This window comes from Vanellus vanellus (assembly GCF_965231255.1).
Source record: "Vanellus vanellus genome assembly, chromosome: Z".
In the NCBI taxonomy this organism is placed as follows: domain Eukaryota; kingdom Metazoa; phylum Chordata; class Aves; order Charadriiformes; family Charadriidae; genus Vanellus; species Vanellus vanellus.
The window spans coordinates 84,868,110-84,887,126 of NC_138908.1; the positions used below are offsets into that span (position 1 = coordinate 84,868,110).

Genomic DNA, 19,017 nt, shown 5'->3' on the forward strand with positions numbered 1-19,017 from the left:
TTTAGTGCTTTTCTTCATAGTGAAATGGTAACTATACTCATGTGCTCTGTTTATCCCTAAACCTATTGGAAATGTGCTTCTTATCTGACTTGCTTTCCAGGGCAGTGTAAACCCTGGGACAGAGGAGTTTTGCTTCTCCCACACTGTTACGGACCCAACTCAGCTAGCAGGAAAGATGCTGGTATCCTAGATCTTATGGGATGCAATGCCTTGAGGAAATCTATATCAAACAATTATTGCATAATCTCAGGGTGTAATAAAACCTCCTACACCATACACAGGCATCATGCTCCTGTTAACGTCAGAGGAAGAAGCGTCCCTGTCAACAGCAGCTACAGGTCCCTGTATGAACCCGCAGGATCCCCTTGCTGTGCATGTGGAGGAAGTTGAAGATTTCTGAGGGCATGGCATGAAAACCGGGGCGAGGTTTCACATTGTCATAGTAGTGGTGAGTTATAAAAATCCCTGAGGGGTTCATGGGGAAGGCCCAAAAGCCAAAAAGGTGGACCTCTTCACAGAGCTCCAGGGCAGCAGTCACCAGGATCAGCCCGGTGCTAATCCGCTTGGCCCGCACCCCTTGGCCGAGCCAGTAGCGCGAGACATTGATGAGATACTGGGGATGAAAGTAATAAACAGCTTGCTGAGATTCAAAATCGTCCAGGACATATTTGACCCGGATTGAGACGTCCGTGTTGCGAGTGTTGTAGAAAGCTGGCAGCAGCACGGAGGCGTTCTCGTAGACCTGGAGCACGTCGTAGAAGGGTTTCCTCCATTTTTCCAGCTTATGAAATCTAAAGGGAAAAGGATGCGAGCGACGGTCAGACCAGCACGAAGTCAGTCTAGACCCAGCAGACGAGAAACCTCCAATGGGATTTTACTGAAACATTTCTGATATAGATGTAATTGAAAGGAGAATATATTTAGATTTGTAGCTAAAGTGTCAGTGTGAAATGTAGGGAAAAAAATGCGGGGGATAAAAAAAATACTTTTTCTCTCCTCTTTTGGCAATACATGGATTAAAAAGTGGACAAACTTTTTAAACGTTTCTGATCATGTCTCACTTCTCATTTTATTATGAGAAGTATGTAATTTTTCCAAGGTTTGGTTAGCTGTATAGTGCACTATGCAGTGCAGAATGGTATAAAAAATGGCAAATACCAAAGTAGAGCAAAAACATTTCTAAAATGCCTACCTGTAACATATAAAAAAAATCCACAATGCAAGCAAATGATTTTAAGTTGCTCAAGAAAAAAAAAAAAACCAACATATTCCCCCCAGCAAGAAAGGAAAGCAGGAATTAGCCCCATGGTCCCAAACCTGTCAGCACGGTGGCATTAAAGTATTGACAAATTCAAAATAAAAATCGCTCAGACAATCCTCAATCCTGGCTTCGAAGTTTAACTATCTTTTTTTTTTTTTTTTTTTTTTTTTAATATGACAGTGTCTGTTACTTTATTTAAGCCTTTAGGATAGGAATCAGTTGCTTCCACCCTACTGCATCCAATACATGTGCCTGGGGCTTGCCAGCATGGTACAGAACTTCCAGGGGAAGGACGGCTCTGCTGTTATGATTTAGCTCATCACCTTCCCACTTTCTGTTATCAATGTGCAGTTCTAAGTGTTTAACACATTTCTGCAAGTTGTTACAGATACCATATACTGAATAACTTCAAATCAGAATGAAATGTATGATTTGTGGTGTCAGTTTCAAGTAATAATGGGGAAAAAAATTCTCAGTAGCAATTAGAGTCTAGTGAAAAGTAGGTTTGGAAATGCAATAGGAGATGAAAATACAAAAAACAGAAATGACCTCTCGGTAATTATACTGGGATTGACAGTGACGACATCTGTCTTTACCCCGACGTCCGTGAAGTATTTCTCAGATATAGGAGGCAAATTGCATCTATAAAGGAAAGAAATAAGTAAGAGAGTTAAACAGTTCCTTGCACCTTTTCAGGAATAGAAAGAACTGAAGCATTTCTCCTAAGCAACAAATCTAGAAATAGATTGAGAATTTAAAATTGCATGAAACATGTTGATGCCCAAACTGTACATTAACGTAACAAGTACTTAGGGGCTGAAGGAAGACCTCTCTTCTTCCCTAAGTCTGTCAGAGCTGACCCCTTTTGGCAGATGTAGCCACATCACTCATTTAAGAGCAGTACAGCTATTTACTTTAGCAATTTAGGACAAGAAATGGCATAAAGCCCCAAGGACGATCAGCTAATAAAATCAAAGACTTCCTCAGCAACAGCTGAGATGTATTCAATAATTCATAGATAAATTATATCTATAACGTTGCCTTTAACATGCTTTGTCTTATACCCAAGACAATTTAGGGGATATGCACCACAAGATACAAATCAGTCCAGTCCTAATTAATCCAAAACTATCCACTTCCCTTCCTTTTCCCTTTAGAATTATCTCCCAGTGCAGTGTAAGAGCAGCAATTCTCACTCTAGGATGAGATCCAGAGGATGTTAAAGCTATTAGGAGCGAACTTGTAAAGATTTGCAAACCCTGACTTTGCCCAGCCTCCGCTCACCCTGGCCTTGACCTAGATTCATCATCTCAAAAAATGTAGAGCATCCCCCAAGAGATGCTGAAGTTACTGAAACACACACACATACACACAAGCTATCACACAAACTTCGCTTCCATAGGAAACCCAGCTAAAAAATAAGCTTCAGCATGAGATATCAGAAGCAATGTAAGTGGCCGTGCAACTAGTTTTACACTCAGTTTAAGCTAGCATTAGATATTTGCTCACATTTTGAAAAATTTTGAAGTGATCTACAAGCCACAATAAAAGCCATCACTGTTAAGATCCCCGCATCTCAAAAATACTGCTGTGCCTAATTCCCAAAATTCTCCGCATTTTTGAAGATCAGGGCTGAATAGGAGAAAACTGTGACATCATTTAGAGTAAATGATGGTCAGTGTTTTCACAATACAACAGTTCATCTGCCATCACAATTTCTCAGTCACAGGGAGAGGGTGAGCAGGGGAGCAGAGGAATGCACAAATATTCTTCAAAGTCCTTCTCAGACCCAGGAGGTTCACCTCCACCTCCCCAAGAGTCTCTCTTTATCAGGTCAGTGATTTTTTTTTAGCCACCTCATCCTTCTCATGGCAATGTCATTTCCAGCACTTTTCTCTGCTAGGTCATACAACGTCCTTCTGAAGTCCTCTAGCATCCTCAGTTCCACCTAGCACTGGGCACTGAGCTCATTAGATTATATTTGAAAACGGTTTTCAAATATTCAGCTTCGATATTTTCAGTAAGTAAACTCCCACCAGGATTAATAAAGAATGAATTTGTTGAAAGTGGTAATTACTTTTGAAGACAATATAATGGTTGGACTTGATGATCTCAAAGGTCCCTTTCAACCTCAGTGATTCTATGATTCTGTGATTCTATGATTCTATAATCTGCATAAACTGTAGTTTTGTCATAGGACTTCAAAAATTCATCCCTTCAAAGACCGTAGTCCCATCTCTAAATGCGTATCATCAGAGATCTACACTCTGGCCAGTAGATGGAGATAGACACTAACAACTAGTAAACGCAATTCATGTGTGTATATTATACATTTTATTGTAACATAATTAATCGCTATCAGAATTTATTTCATATAAAACTCTTGGTTGCATCCTGCTGGCCACAAGCAGGATGCCAATAAAAGATTTTCCCAGGTGTCCTGAAGGTATCACTGAATGTTAGCCGTGTTGCATAGGAAGTTTGTGAAATATTTTAAAGAATTAGTTTGTTTGTGACTGAGGTGGCGATTCCTGACAGTTTGGTGAACTGGTATTAGACTGGAAAGCGGATGTCTTCAGACCTGACCCTGAACACAAGCTTTACTTTAAAATTGATGTCAGCAGACCGTAAGCTCTTAATCACTAGCATGTCTTTGTGGGTAACGCTGGTCCCACGTGTTTTGGAGATGGTGAACCAGGGGTTTCTTTTGCACAAGTACTGATGTACTTATTCATATTTTGGTTCTACTTAAGCCTCTATTTAATTAATTACTGGTACCAAAAGCAACCCAGTTTCTAGTTCAGAGGTGATCTAATCTGCTCTTTTTAATCGGTTTTGGTACAGTTCAAGAACCAGTAACAGTGGTAAAAAGAGACCTCCACTGAAAATTCTTACACATAAAAAATGACGTTTGCTGCCCATATTTCCACTTCCACTCAACAGCTTGTCATCTCCATGTGTAACATGTACCGCTCCTTTCAACCATACTGACAGCTGTGATCCAACACAATCGAAGCAATCTACAATAATTACTTGATGTATACGGGGTACACTAGGCTTTTAAGAAGCAAGTTACGTGAAGCCTGGACCATTTCACAGATTAAAACTAAGACAATAGTTTTCTATAAAGTAGGCACAAGAGGCAGACACAAGGGTCTGAAAACAATGAATAGTGAAGGTTGGACCTGTCAAATTTTATTTCTCATTTGATGCCAAAATAATTTAAGAATGTAACAAGTCAAAATCTAACCTAGATTTTGCTGGTATGAAATCAAAGAAATTCATTGATTTATGCAAAATTATTGTAAACAGACAGCAACGTGGCCAAGAAGTAAAAAGATTTTTCTTTTCTACAGGTCATGAATCTGTGAACTAGCTGTCATATGCCATGATCCAGGCAAAGAGCGTAACAGGATTTAGAGAGGGATTAGTCATGCATATGAATAATAAAAAAATCTTTCCCATATATATTAAGGATGATAAAAGTGCTGCTAAACTCTGTTATCCAGGGATGCAAGTCGTGGGACATCCCAGTCTACGCAAAACCTGCATAACTCCACATATGGTGGGGAGCACAATACGGAGACACTCAATCTTCATAGTCATTCAGGTGTCTCTGCAGGCCCTGGAGTCTATAGTATGGATTGCTGTAACTCCCATTATCCAACACTTGAGCTCTGCACCAATTCAGAAACACACCTCCGAGGCACATGTGCCGCACAGCGTGGAGCTATTAACATAGAATCGTAGAATCGTAGAATGGTTAGAGTTGGAAGGGACCTTGAAGATCACCAAGTTCCAACCCCCTGCCATGGGCAGGGACACCTCCCACCAGACCACGTTGCTCCAAGCCCCGTCCAACCTGGCCTTAAACACCTCCAGGGATGGGGCAGCCACAGCTTCTCTGGGCAACCTGCGCCAGGGGCTCACCACCCTCGGAGGGAAAAATTTCTTCCTAATATCTCATCTAAATCTCCCCTCTTCCTGTTTAAAGCCATTCCCCCTTGTCCTGTTGCTCCCCTCCCTGATGAAGAGTCCCTCCCCAGCTCTCCTGGAGCCCCTTTAGGCACTGGAAGGGGCTCTGAGGTCTCCTCAGAGCCTTCTCTTCTCCAGGCTGAACCCCCCCACCTCTCCCAGCCTGTCCTCCCAGCAGAGGGGCTCCAGCCCTCCCAGCATCTCCGGGGCCTCCTCTGGCCCCGCTCCAACAGGTCCATGTCCTTCTTCTGTTGGGACCCCCCGAGCTGGAGGCAGCACTGCGGGGGGGTCTCTCCAGAGCGCAGCAGAGGGGCCCAACCCCCCCTCACCCTGCTGGCCACGCTGCTGGGGATGCAGCCCGGGATGCGGGGGGCTTTCTGGGCTGCCAGTGCACATTGTCAGCTCACGTCCAGCTTTTCATCCACCAACACCCCAAAGTCCATCTGGCCAATCTGCTTGTCACGCAAAAGAGGTTATAACTCTGGTTCAGAACTGCCCCAGAAAATCATGGCCATGTTCAGAGCGCACTGCTTATGGGTAATGTCCACGGAAGGATAAATCCACAACATGAGTAACAGGGGATGTCCTGAATGAGAACTCCAAATTTGTCAGTCAGTCAGTGATTAAGCACACGGAGTTAGGGAAAATAATACTTCAAAGCATAATTTTTAAATAAATATTATACAGTGAGGTGGGGTTTTTTTGAAACATTGCTTTTTGTGCAAGAAGCAGGCTTGATATGGCCAGTTTGGCAAATCCCATGTTTCCATGTGGGAGAAAATAGCTTTACAATGCTTTATTTGTTATTGAAAAAGGCAAAAAGAAAAATGGTGCTGTGGTGATTACCGAAACACAAAGTCTGCACTGTCAATCTCCCGTCCACATCTGCTGTTCTTCAGAATTCCTCCGTTCCCAACCACCGCACATTTCTTAAACTGGGAGCGGTGGTACGGCATATCCTGCAACATCACAGCAAGGAAACAGTTAAATATCCCGAAACATGGAGGCAACGAGTCTCTTTTTCGCTTTTGCTTTTTCTTTTTTTGTGCAGCTGCATCTTGCTTGCAGATGCACTAATCATAGGAAGTTAACACTGGTTCTGGCCTGCAATATTCCCATGGCATACATAATCGGATGGGTTTGCTTTCTGTGCAATTAGAGACAGTACGGGCAACTAACTCGGAGGGACAAAAAAAAAAAAAAGCAATAACCCGCTTTTGTCCAGACTCAATAACGGAAGAAGTAATTTTAGAAATTTGCTCTCCCTTCTGATTTCCACATGAGGGCATGAATCATAAAATCAGCGTACCCCAGGTGTTGCCTGCTGAGCTGCCTGCACACCGCTGGCTCCTCTGGCTCCGATGTCCTGCTTTTGAGACATCTGCACACATAGCTGCAGAGCTGCTAGTAAAGCCCAAAAAGTCCTTCTAAGTCAGACAGCACACTACAGCTATTTATCACAACATAGCCCAAATTTTAGCGCTTGCTACCACTAATTCTACTAATAGCATTAATGATTATTAATTAGCACTTGTACTACCAGCAGTGCCTAGAGCCTTTGGTCAGGCACCTTTCTGGACTTGTGTAGGATGCATCTTTCTGTAATCTTTGGGCAAAATCCTGTCTTCGCATGCAGATACGCAGCTGCTGCTGAAGCCAGAGAGAGGGGAAATCATGTCTCCCAGAGCAGAACTGGGCCGTTGGGGTGAGCGGGTTGTGACGCAGAACTGAGATGCGCTACACCTTATGAATATGGAGAGATGGGCTTACATAAGCATGAGAGCGCTCGTTTTGGTACATACATATTTTATCAATAATTTCATACCGCAAACTACAGAGAGATGCGATAGCGGCATGACATTTCTAGGTGATTATTCCCAGGATCTCTCCACAGCATTCATAAGCCATGAGGCAAAAGGGCATGCAATTACACCTGTCTGAGAGCAGCAGCAGCTGTCTAGCAGAGAGGCGTTATAGAGCTGTCTGTGCTTTATCCGGCGATTTCTAAGCACAAAATGCCCCAGCAGTCCTGAAAGGGAGATCAGAAGCAAGGTCTCCGCACTCAGCACAAGCCTCTTGCCCTTACAGTCTTGCTCCCGTACTTTCAGCCCTTTATCTCCTACATTTGCCGTGCTGCAGCCCTGCTCCTAGGCAGAGGGTGTCTTTGGCCACATAGCTGCTGCCGCTTCTGCCCAGTGAACGCCTGCAAAGCATCCTCAGGGCGTACCTGGGTAAACACAACAGCAGCCGTAGGACACTCCTAGCAAAAGCGTAGTCATCCAGTCTTTGATGTATTCATCTGCTCCATCAGGCAGGGTTTTGAGGATAACATTTCTGGAATGACACGCACCCGCTCTTTGCATGTCTCCAGATGCCAAAGTGCTTTCCTGGATCGGAGCCTTTCCCCTGCTCTGCCCCAGTTCCCCATGTGCGCGTTTAGATAACAGCCCTACCCTACCTCTCAGTGCTCCGAAAGCAAACAGATTAAAAGTGGTTAGACCGTGAAGGACAACTTTAATGACACAAATCTAAGTACTTAACTTGAATATTTTTCTGACTTTCTGAAAGGGATAAATTTCAGTTATCCCCTCCAAATATGCCATTTTAAACTCATGAGGGGTGCCTCATGATGAATCAGTAGTCACGTAAGCCCACTTCTGCACGTCAGTGACTATGTGCAATGGGAATTGCCCACTGGTTATAACTCTGAATGGCCCTCAGCTCAAGGATTATTTGCTGAAAAGGTCTTGAATGGTCATTATGATGAATATATTTAAAAATTGTGCAGCCTGTTCACAGATAATCTCCAAACAGAAATAAGTATAAAAATACTCAGTCATTGTGACCATGAATTATAAAACAACCATGCCCCCAAAACAGCAGACCTACCCCAAATGTTGGATTCATTGTATGTGACTACTGCACTTGAAAAAGTTCTGATCAGTAAGTGCCTCTTTTATTCAGCTTTCTTAAGTTATTTCATTAGCAACTTTGCTGCTAGGTCAGTAATATTCTACAGGAGAATATATATATCGCATACCAGAGCAGATGTCCACTAGAAAACAGGATAATCAGCTAAAACAGCATACCAAAAATAAACATTTTCAAAGTATAAGCAATGAAGTTTGTAGAAATGTCAAACAGCCAACTGCTAAATGCTTGGCTATAGGATAGCATCTAATGCAGCAAGTAGAGTGAAGTTGGTTCTGCAAAGAGAGGCATGAGGCACCTTTGGAAACATTTTGAAGATTTCTTGGTTGATGTGGAAGATTCCACTAGTATCCACTTCATATTTCAGTTTAGTTCCCAAGGGAGTATTTTTCTGAGTGGTGAACAGATAGGCAGGGGCATTGCAACACCTCGACAAAGTAGACCTGTAAAATGAAAAAGTGAGAAATATGATCAAGGAGCTGATGGCATGCTTTAGGATTTGCAATTACTGTTACTCCTAAGAAGGCATTTTTCAGCAAAAATAAACTTTTTAGCTGCAGGAGGGGTAAAACAGTGGTTTGTTGGAATTTCCTTTAGAAAATTTCAGATTCAGTGAAATCTCTGTACCTGTCTCTTCTAGGCTGCAGAAAATACATGTGCAAATTCTGCCCTGCTCCAGACACCAAAGCTGAGCTTCTGCCCCCAATATCCTGGGGAAACCATCCTAATTAATTAATCCCTTTCTGCTTTAGAGGTCTTCCACTTCTTGTAAATTATTTATTCATCACTGGGCAGGAAACACAGGGGTTAAATTATTCATCTGGGGATGCGGGAGCTTGGCAGGGCAGGAGCTTAAACACAGCAATTCCTAAGGACGCCACCCCACTTACCAGACTACCGCGGAGCACAACACACTTTGATTACAAAAAAAACTTTGAAAGGTGTTAGTTTTGCCTTTGACCTTACGTATGAGCATCAGAAAGATGATGTGGACCCAACAGATGGGTGCCAGGGAGACTGGCCATGGCTCAGACAAACGGCCAAACTGGCAGGTATTCCAAGATAAATGAGAACTTTTGAAATCTCAGAAATGGGATTCTTGGCATGAGAGAAAACCCATTCAGCTCTGATACGAAATGCAAATAGTAAAAGCAGCTTTTCAAATAGGGGTTTATTTCTCAGCTCCCATCCTTCCCTGAATGCTTCATTCCTTTTACTGGTGGAACTGAAAGCCCTGACTTCAGCTTACTCCTACTGCAGAGCCGCTTTGTTTCTCAGTCAATGCATCTTACGCCTTTAATGAAAAAGACATGTCATGGCAAACGCACAAACATGAAGACAGAGCCAAATAGCTCTCAAATAACCTAGATTAAACACCTTGCCTCTTGGGTATGTGGCCTCATTATGAGTTGGACGAATAAGCCAGTCTTCTTTATGGGCTTTATTACGAGCACCCGAAAGCAAATACAGAATTATGCAAATGTTTCAGTAATGTCCAATTACTGTTATATACTTGACTCATGCAGAATGACACAATATGATGATCAGATCGAGGTGGCAATTGAGACTGAATAAGTCAATGAATAATTTCTAATAACTAAATCTTTAAATAATTACAAGTGTCTATGAATTGTGATATTTGAGATATGAAAAAACTCTTTATTAGTTCTGCAGTAAGGAAGTGAAAGAGATGTTGTTCTTTAATCTAATGTCCAACTAGTGTTCCAGAGGCATGTTCCTTAATGTAAACACCTGATATATAATGGAAGAAGACTGTCAAAGAAATTGTTTTTCTTAGTCTACAGAGACAAAAGCTAGTGTGATTTTTTGTGCCTCCTCCCTCCCTGCTGCTGAAGTAGCTGCCATTTAACTTTTGCTGGATTCTCCCCATGTCACCTGCTGGTCCACAACTGACAAAGTTTGAAAGCCCACAACTCAGTGTTGTTAGAACACCTCCTTTTAGCCTCCTCCAAGCTCACAGACCTTGGTCTGCTCTTAAGGGACTACAGTTTCCCTGCACATTCACACACTGAAGTCTCTGTCCTGTAAGATGAAAATAAAACAGACTTTGAACTTCTCTTTTATTTCATGACTAGCATGATTATTGTTCCAGGAACCAGCTAACAAAGGTTAGGCTACATCTAGGTTCCAGTGGGAGTTTCTCAAGCAGTGATATATCACTCAGGCAGGTATAGCCAGCGACCCGTCTTTCATCTCTTTTTTCTCTCAATGCACTCTCTAGGATGCAGAGGAGTTCTTTCTTTGCTTAATGTGTTGGTGTTGGTGGCCTGAGAGTGATGGTTCTCCTGATGGTCTTTAGCTAGTCCTTCCTCATTGCTCCCACCTCTGCTCCAACTCATTGCTCATTGCTCCCACTCTCTCCAGACTTCAAAGCGCTCCATGAACTCTGGACACAATCATTAGTTCTCTTACTCCAAGCAGTCTCTAAGACAGCAGGCTCTAATCTTGAATGGCTCTTGTCTTCAAAATGGGCTCTGATAATTGCCCATTAAGTAATTTCCAGAAAAAATATACTAAAAAAACCCTAAAACACCTTGTTTGTGTAGCTCATGTTGGAAAAACTGATACGAGCCTGGGATTAACAATTAGTTATTTTTAAAGATGTTAATGACTAACTCAGCACATGCATTCTCACATTCTCTCATCAACTCGTGACAGCTATTTCCTGGAATCATGCAAGAGAATTTGGGAGAAAGTTGTGGGTCCTTATTCTAAACAACAGCTCTGAATCATGCCAGTGACTTACGGACTTAACCAGTCTGTATTTGTCCTGGTTTGAGGTAAAACAGAACCAATTTTGTTCAGTAACTTCGCTTCTTAGCTGGGCCTCTTCTAACAACTGAAATTAACTGCATATTGTGCAGACAGTGTTCACTCTCTCAGAGTGATAAGGCCAATTGTTTATAGCTGATGCCCAGGCATGGCATGCAGAGAGGCTCCTGCTTACACTTATTGCCATAACAGCCAAGGCCAACCAACTTTGTTATTTGCCACGTTGGAGGGTCGGAAGCGGAAAAGCATAGTGGGGTCCCACCTGCAGGGAGGAGCAGACAGGACAGGTGACCCAAAACTGACCAACAGGGTATTCCATCCCATCTGCCTCATGCTCAGTATAAAAGCTGAGGGACCAAAGGGTCAGGGGCTCTTCCTTCAATGGCCGACGTCTGAGGAGGACTCTCTCTGCCTGTGATCCCAATCCTGACTCCAGATCCGGAATCCAGTTCCCGTCCGCCACTGAGTCCAGCCTGGGACTGCCCCAGTGCCAGCCGGTGACGTGATTGTCATCTCGGGAGCTTGATACGGTTTTGTATATATTTTTCATTATTTCTTTTTATTTTATTATTAATATTTCATTAAAGTAGTTTAGTTTCTTCTAAACTCTTAAGTCTCTTTTTCCTCCTCTGCCTCTCTCTTTGTAGAGGGGTAGAGGGGAGCATCTGTCGGTCCCGTCTGGGGTCCCTCGGGTCCCCAGTGGTGGATTTGGCCTAAACCACGACAGTATTCCACTTACTCTGAAATAATGTGGCTTCTCTAGACCTACCCAAATATGGCCCTTGAATATACTAATACAGAAATTCAAATATTGTTTTGGCTTCATTCTACTATTACCTTCACAAGATTAATGTCAAAAGTTGTATCTTGAAAGGACCACAGAGGACCTTCAGCAAAGAAGAATTCACAGGAAGAAAGACAGAGTTCTACAGAAACAAACTGCAGAGTTATCCGAAGACCAGAAAAAATACCTAGTCAGGAAGCAATAGCTGAGAAGCCATTAAAAAAATGAAGTGATAAACGCGGTCTGACAGTACCTAATACACCACAGAAAAAATTCAGTTTGAGTATTTTGTAGGCCAAATTTGCAGTGTCACCATTGATACGACCATTTTACACCATCAGAGAGTTAGGTTGATGTAGTAGGTGCAGCCGTTAAGTCTTGGCTCCATCATTATATCTGCCTGAATCATACCTGGAAAAGTCTTTCCCATTCCAAATTCCCCACCTTTCCTGGAAAGATTGTCCCACATGCCAGAAGAGCTCTCTCTCACTCTTGCTGTTGGCATTTTTAAATTAGAAAAAAGTCCACTTTTATTCAAAAGGATGGTACTCCAACAGTAACAGTGTTATAATGCTTACTCTTGCTATCCATATGAAGATTTGATCTCTCTACAGGAACCTAAACTCAAACTAAGGTAAATCTTACTCAGTTTCATTAATGTGGACCATTCTTACTTGAATAAATTGGCTTCTGTTACATTCATCTCCCATTTGCACATCTGTAGGCTCTTCCATCTCTCAAATAATTCAGTTTGTTTCACCCTAAAAGATAAAAAGACAGAAAAAAAATAACTTTATGACAAGAACTTCATTTCCTAAAACAGCTGCAGCCAGGGTACCATGCAGTAGCCTTTTGATAGGGCAAAACAGTCAGTCTATCAGTGCAAAATTTATCATTTTTATTTCTTTTTCTGCTCAGACATAGCAACCCTAAGCCATGTATACACAGGTACTGATTGAGCTCTTCAGCTATTTGGGACTGATTTCTACTCCCTGGTAGGCATTCTCCATTTCTTCAGGATAAAAAAATGCAATATTGGGCAAGACGCATCTACTGTACTAAAGTCTGTCCACTGGGAAGCTAATGAGTGTCTGGCAACTACAGTGGCTTTGGGGGGAAAAAGTTGCACCTAGCAGAAGGGCCAGCAGAGGCAGGACTGGAAAAGAGGGCACTTCAGATAATTTGGCCAACTCCCATTATATTTTGGTGAGGGTATGTTAAGCCATGAGAACCTACAGAACAGGTTGGAAAATCCAATTTATGTTGGGAAATCCATTTTATAAACTGCAATAGGACATGTGCCTGGAGAAGAGCCTGGAGAAGAGGAGGCTGAGGGGAGACCTTATCACCCTCTACAACTACCTGAAAGGAGGTTTTAGAGAGATGGGAGCTGACCTCTTCTCCCTGGCGACAAGTGATAGGACAAGAGGAAACAGGTTCAAGTTATGTCAGGGCAGGTTTAGATTGGATATTAGGAAGCATTTTTTCACTGAAAGGGTTATTAAACATTGGAATAAGCTGCCCAGAGAGGTGGTGGATTCACCATCCATGGAGGTGTTTAAGAAAAGGGTAGATGAGGTGCTTAGGGACATGGTTTAGGAGTGGTGGTGTTTTTATCAGGGTAGGTTAATGGTTGGACTTGATGATCTTAAAGGTCCCTTCCAACCTCACTGATTCTATGATTCTATGATTCTATGATTCTATGATTCTATGTGTACGGATAAGCATCTGTGAAGTAAAAGGACGTGAAAAGCTCTTTACATAATGATCTCTTCCTCCCTCTCTGTTAATAAATATACTTTTAGTTATATCAAAAAATGACACTCCTGCTTCCACTAGGCTGATACAGGATGACACATTTTTGGTGATATCATCAATTCCAATCACTTCTGCCTTAGACTTCATATGCACTCTTCCGTATTCGGACAACAGAGGTAACAAAGGCCTTGCAAATATCTAGAGCCAGGAGCAACGTCATAATCTGGCTGGAAAATTTTTAAGTCTGAGATTTCTTCAAGACTGATAGTTCTTAATGAGTTGTCTTCAGGATTGAGGGCTTTGAACGTTTGAATAAAGTAAAGACTTTTAAGATAATTATATATTTAAAGTGAGTAGAACTTAGGATTTCCCAGGCTATGGAAGTTACAGGAAGGAATTAGGTCATATTGTACTTTCTGTAGCCCACCAGAGCACATTAACTTGGAAATCTTCCATTACCATAAGGGCTGACTTGGGAAATGTAGCGCATTAGAAGCATGCACAGAAGAAGAAGCCAGCATAGTAAAAGACCTTAATGTCAAATGGCATCTATCGTAAAAGTAAGGCTAACCCTATCCAGCTAAGTAGGAGTCCACTACCTTCTATGTGCCATCAGATAAGACGAAGAGAAATGAATAATTTTCTGTACCATCTGATAAGTATGCAGAAACGCAATTCAAAACTCCCCATCTTCAGCAGAACATTGGCAGAAGTGTCACATTCTCACCCCTTCTATTTATTTTTAAGCACCGCAAGTCAGCAAGAAGTGCAAAGATGTTACTCGTGTATCCTTCACCCGGTACCAAACACAGAAGACAAGGACATAACCTACATTTTTCTGTGCACAAAGTCAGCGAGGGAGACATGCTCAAAATTCATGCAGACCTGAAGCAAGAAATCGTATTTGCTGTAGCCTTGATTGCTTAACACTATGCACTCGTATAGCTGCACTTTCAATTGAGATTCTCAGTGCGCTTTACAGACCTTAATAAACCCTGTGGATTGTCAGTAAGATTACTAAAGCATTGGCTTCAGATACGGTAAGGGATTAGGCATAATCTAGGCAAATAAATTCAGTGCAATACTGAAAATGCAAAAGGGCAACACAAAAATACCCTGCTTTTCTCTGCCCAATGAGCTCCATTGGCAACCTCGCTTTTTTGCCTGATTCCATCTCTGTGGTTTCACGGATACATCTCATTCAACTCATAAGTTTCCTGATGTACATATTGGACCACAAAAGATAAAACAGAGATATTTTATTATTTCTCAGAACTGCATTTTCCTACTTTTTAGTGAGTGTTATTAACTTGAGAAACTCACTGCTGCTGCAGGGAATTGTGGGGGTCAAAAGTAGTAATGGGTTCAGAAATTAACAGAGAGGTCTATTGTCCCCTATGACTACCGTAGCCTGGCCATCACCTGCCGCTCAGCGAGTCCCCATGCCAGTATTTGTTATCAGGAAGGGCTAAACTTTTGGTTTATTTCTTAGCCTTCAGTACTGGCCATTGTCAATGATAGAACCTTAAACTAGATGGACACTTGCTGTGAGTCAGTCTGGCTGTTATTACTCTTCAGTTACCCTGAGTAGAAGACATAGAATAGAATATTACAAATAATATTACAAACACTGTATTTAATTTCAAATAGTGATACTGGACCTGACCAAAATCCCTCAATCTACGTGAAAAACTTCCAGTTTTTTCAAATGGACCTCAGATCAAATTCAGGTGTCACTACTTGAACATATCAAGCACTGGAACAGGCTGTCCAGGGAAGTGGTTGAGACACCATCCATGGAGGTATTTAAAAGACGTGTAGTTGTAGTGCTGAAGGACGTGGTTTAGTGGTAACTTGGCAGTGTTAGGTTAAGGGTTGGACTCAATGATCTTAAAGGTCTCTTCCAACCCAAACGATTCTATGATTCTGTTTAATGGTTCTATATAAGAGAACCTCAGGAATCACTGATGAGATCCCTATTGATGGGATCTCTTGAGTCTTGCATCTCTGACAATTTATTGTAGGTTATCATTTTCATCCTGCCCGAAAAGTAGTCTTTTAGCAAACATTCGTTCATACTCACATAGACAAAACCTTCACCTCAATGATGTCCTGCCGTAATTCCAGGCATTTGGTAGAGTTGTATTCCAAAGGCCCTTCATAAAACTCAAAATACCTGAAGAAGAACAAGAAAAAAATATAAAAAATATTATAAATAAGCCTTAGACTGGAATACTTATCTTACACATCAACAGAAATTTGCTTAAAGTTGTCATTTATGATTTCTGCTTAACTTGAGACTACACTGTCTGGCCATAGGTAGGTTACTACTTCACAGGAAAGCACAGATGTTGTTGCTAATGGTAGAATAGCCATCCATGTCCAGTTTGTCCATCCCTACAAGAGTTCATCTACCTTGTAGGCATTAACAAGGATCAGCTACCTTGTCCAGCAGTCAGCACGTGGCAGCTGCCACTGAAATCAGGATAAAAGCACTGATCACTTAAGGAACACTGTTTCCATCCTTTAGGTGTCTGAATGTGCTGAGAGTTTAAAACCTAGTACCTTAAATTTTGCTCGGGTGGAAAGCAAGTATTGGAGGTTGCCTCTTGTCTGTGGAGACTGTTGCATAGCTCTACACAACTGAGCTTTTCATTGTGATTTACTCTTTTGTATATTCAGAGAGGAAGGGAGCTGGGATTTTGTTCTCAAGAAAATTGAGATGGTTTTGAGAACAAAAGGATTTGAATGCTCAGACACATCACAAGTGACAGTGCTATTTTTAATTAAAATATAGACATAAATATTTACTATTTTGGTTAAAGTCTTCCACCTTAGCCATCAGACTGGACTGAAGGGAAAACAAAACACAATGGTAGACACTCATGTGTAGGGACCAGAGAAAGCCCAGGCTGGCCAGTGAATTCAATCAGACTGTACTGAAATAACAAGAAAAATTTAGGGTTTAAAACAAGCTCTCTATCAGTTTCATCCCTTTTCATTAGAAGTCTGTATTAAAACCTAATACCTAAGAACTGTGCCTACCCATACGGCAGCTATGAGCATAATGAAGAAATACTAGCAGACAACCCAGAGGAATAGGTACTAAGACCAAGGCTAGAGGAAGTTATTTTGATGGATCCTTTAAAATCTCAGAATTCATGAGGTTGTAGCTCCAAAATATCTTTTGAATTTTCAATATGAAAGAAAAATACAAGATTCCTGGTTTATTTAAACTATCACTGGAAATGTAATATTTTGGGTTTGTGTCATTTTAAAATAACATCAATATTCATGTTTGATCTGAATGTCTGTTCAGTTCTGAATATATAATCCTTAAGTAGGAAAGACTTGTTAGTTTCCTTAGTGGTTCATGTTTATAGTTAATATCAAAATTTTGGGAGATCCAAAGTTTGATCTCTTTTGGAGAAGTTCTAAGCGTTCACACCTCCCAGGGGAACTGTAGGAAGGGAGATTGTCCAGAAAACAACATCTCCAGGTGTCTCCAACAGGGCCTCCAAAGGCCAGAAGCATCTAAAACCAAACAGCTTCCGAATTTTGCCTTGCAAGTACATCCAGCAATCAATCTGATAAAGCGGAGAAGAGATAAAACTAAAGGGGGAAAGGGACTACAGTATGCAGCTGGAAAAGCCCAAGAGCTTCCCAAAGCAATCTGCTACCATCTGGGGACATTTCTATCCTATCAAATGCTGCTTTAGGAAGTGTTTCCTTCACCTCTCCCTGAGGTTTTCAGCACCTCAGCTTTGCCAAATACCAAACCAACCATTTCGGTGACCAAGTGAGAGGAACAAACCTTGAGACTGAAAGGAATAAGCCCATGCCTAAACAGTGGAAGGAGAACATCATAAATTCCTAATAAAGAAGTAAACTGACTATGGCTAGAAAAAAAAAAAAAAAAAAAAAAAAAAACCCACCCCAAAAAAAAACAATAGCTCAACAATCTTTAAACAATGTGACTATTTGGAAATGTGTTTGCATAGTCTTCAAGGCAACAAATACATTTTTATGTATTGTAGAGGAAATTATGTATTTAAAGCCCTCCAGACAAATCCAGGAAAAGGCTTCCTCAACCTCCAGAAGGGACATAAGGTTCATGTAACATGAACCTTCATCCGGTCTCTCACCAAAAGGCTTGGGGTCTCCTTCCAACTCAATCGTCACCTGGACATTCAGCCTTTATTAAAGAGTAGTAGAAATCCATTGCACTGGCACATCTCCTGTGTGCTTGGCTTTTTGAGCTGGAGCTGAGCAACTTGCACATTTTGAAAGCAGCTCCAACTGATATCGGATAAAGAGTTCGCCTGGTTACACCAGGCCAAAGCCCTGTATGGATGTACTCCAGATAAATTTCCAAAACCACACTGCAGTCTCTCTCTCTGTGGAGCCAACACCATAGGACTTCTTGCTGCTCACAGCATTTTACAGGGGCAAAGGAGTCCCCTCTGACTACCAGTCCAGACAACTTTTTCATCCTTCTCCAATCCTCCTTTTTCTTACTGTATTTTGCAGTATCCATTCTTTACTTTGGTTCTTTGAGTCAGATAAAACTGGGACCATGAACGTGCATGTTCTCCACAATAGCTGGACGCAGGTATAGATCCCCACGCAACACTCAGCACGTTACATACCACTTCTACCTCTTTGGGCATAAGGGGGATAGCAATGGCTATCGGCTTCATCCTCACCTTTCACCTAACACTGGATTTCAGTAACTTGTATGTGCCTAAGGACAGATAAGGATGGCAAAAATCTAGATTAACACTTATTTTGACCTATCCTGCACACTTCTGGCTCTGCTGCTAAGTTAGAGAACTGCAGCTCGGACGTCAAACAGCACATCCCATCACGTGCGAACACCACAGCAGGGGAAAGCTGGCTTCAGCCCATGGCACTGGAGACAAGGATGTCATTTTATGAAACCAAGATGAAATTTCCTGAGTCGCAGCCATTCCCTTTGATCATTGCCTGTTTACCCAATCCACAAACCAAAAATAGAAATTGAAAAGGGTGTGTTATGAAAGAGGCCAAAGGGTAAGGAGGAAAGGATTAGGTAAAAAGTAAATCACATCTGGATCTGAAAGGAAATCCGTGAGGTAGCATTGCGTTTGTAGGAGAGCTTTTCCATTAGCCCACAGCTCTGAAAAGCAGAGGGCTGTCCTGCAAGCCTCTAACACTCACAATAGCTCCGGCTTTTCCAGCAGAGTCACTGGTAGTGTCGAATTCACCACTTGGCACCTTGTGGAAGTGCAGAGGGAGGACCTGTGAAACAGGCTGGATGACACGCTGCTGATGGGACACATACGTGCCTCCTGCCACAAAGGCACGGGACACCGACGGTGGTATCGCTTTCGCATCGAGTGGGGAGAAGATGCTACTGGCCATGGGGTGAGCTCACTTGAAACTAACTCTTCTTGCCTGAGCTGATGAATAATCATCATCTGGGCTGCTATTCATAAGCCCCGAACCACATCTGAAGCAGGCAGACAGACACTAA

At 42.0% G+C, this 19,017-nt stretch overlaps 1 protein-coding gene across 3 annotated transcripts in view; it reads right to left on the reverse strand.

The window, feature by feature from the left end:
• Nucleotides 1-322: 322 nt before the first annotated feature.
• The window catches only part of ST8SIA5 (ST8 alpha-N-acetyl-neuraminide alpha-2,8-sialyltransferase 5), a gene marked incomplete at its 3' end in the record, with an annotated part of 42,280 nt that continues 23,585 nt past the window's right edge, over nt 323-19,017 (reverse strand). For 2 of the 3 annotated variants that reach the window (XM_082497527.1, XM_082497526.1), the window contains 6 exons: nt 15,586-15,678; nt 12,419-12,505; nt 8,466-8,610; nt 6,083-6,195; nt 1,811-1,903; nt 323-791 (listed from right to left, as the gene is read on the reverse strand). In XM_082497527.1, coding sequence (XP_082353653.1) covers nt 323-791; nt 1,811-1,903; nt 6,083-6,195; nt 8,466-8,610; nt 12,419-12,505; nt 15,586-15,678 — 1,000 coding nt within the window. The remainder of the gene's footprint in view (nt 792-1,810; nt 1,904-6,082; nt 6,196-8,465; nt 8,611-12,418; nt 12,506-15,585; nt 15,679-19,017) is intronic. The other variant, XM_082497528.1, reaches the window with a different exon arrangement.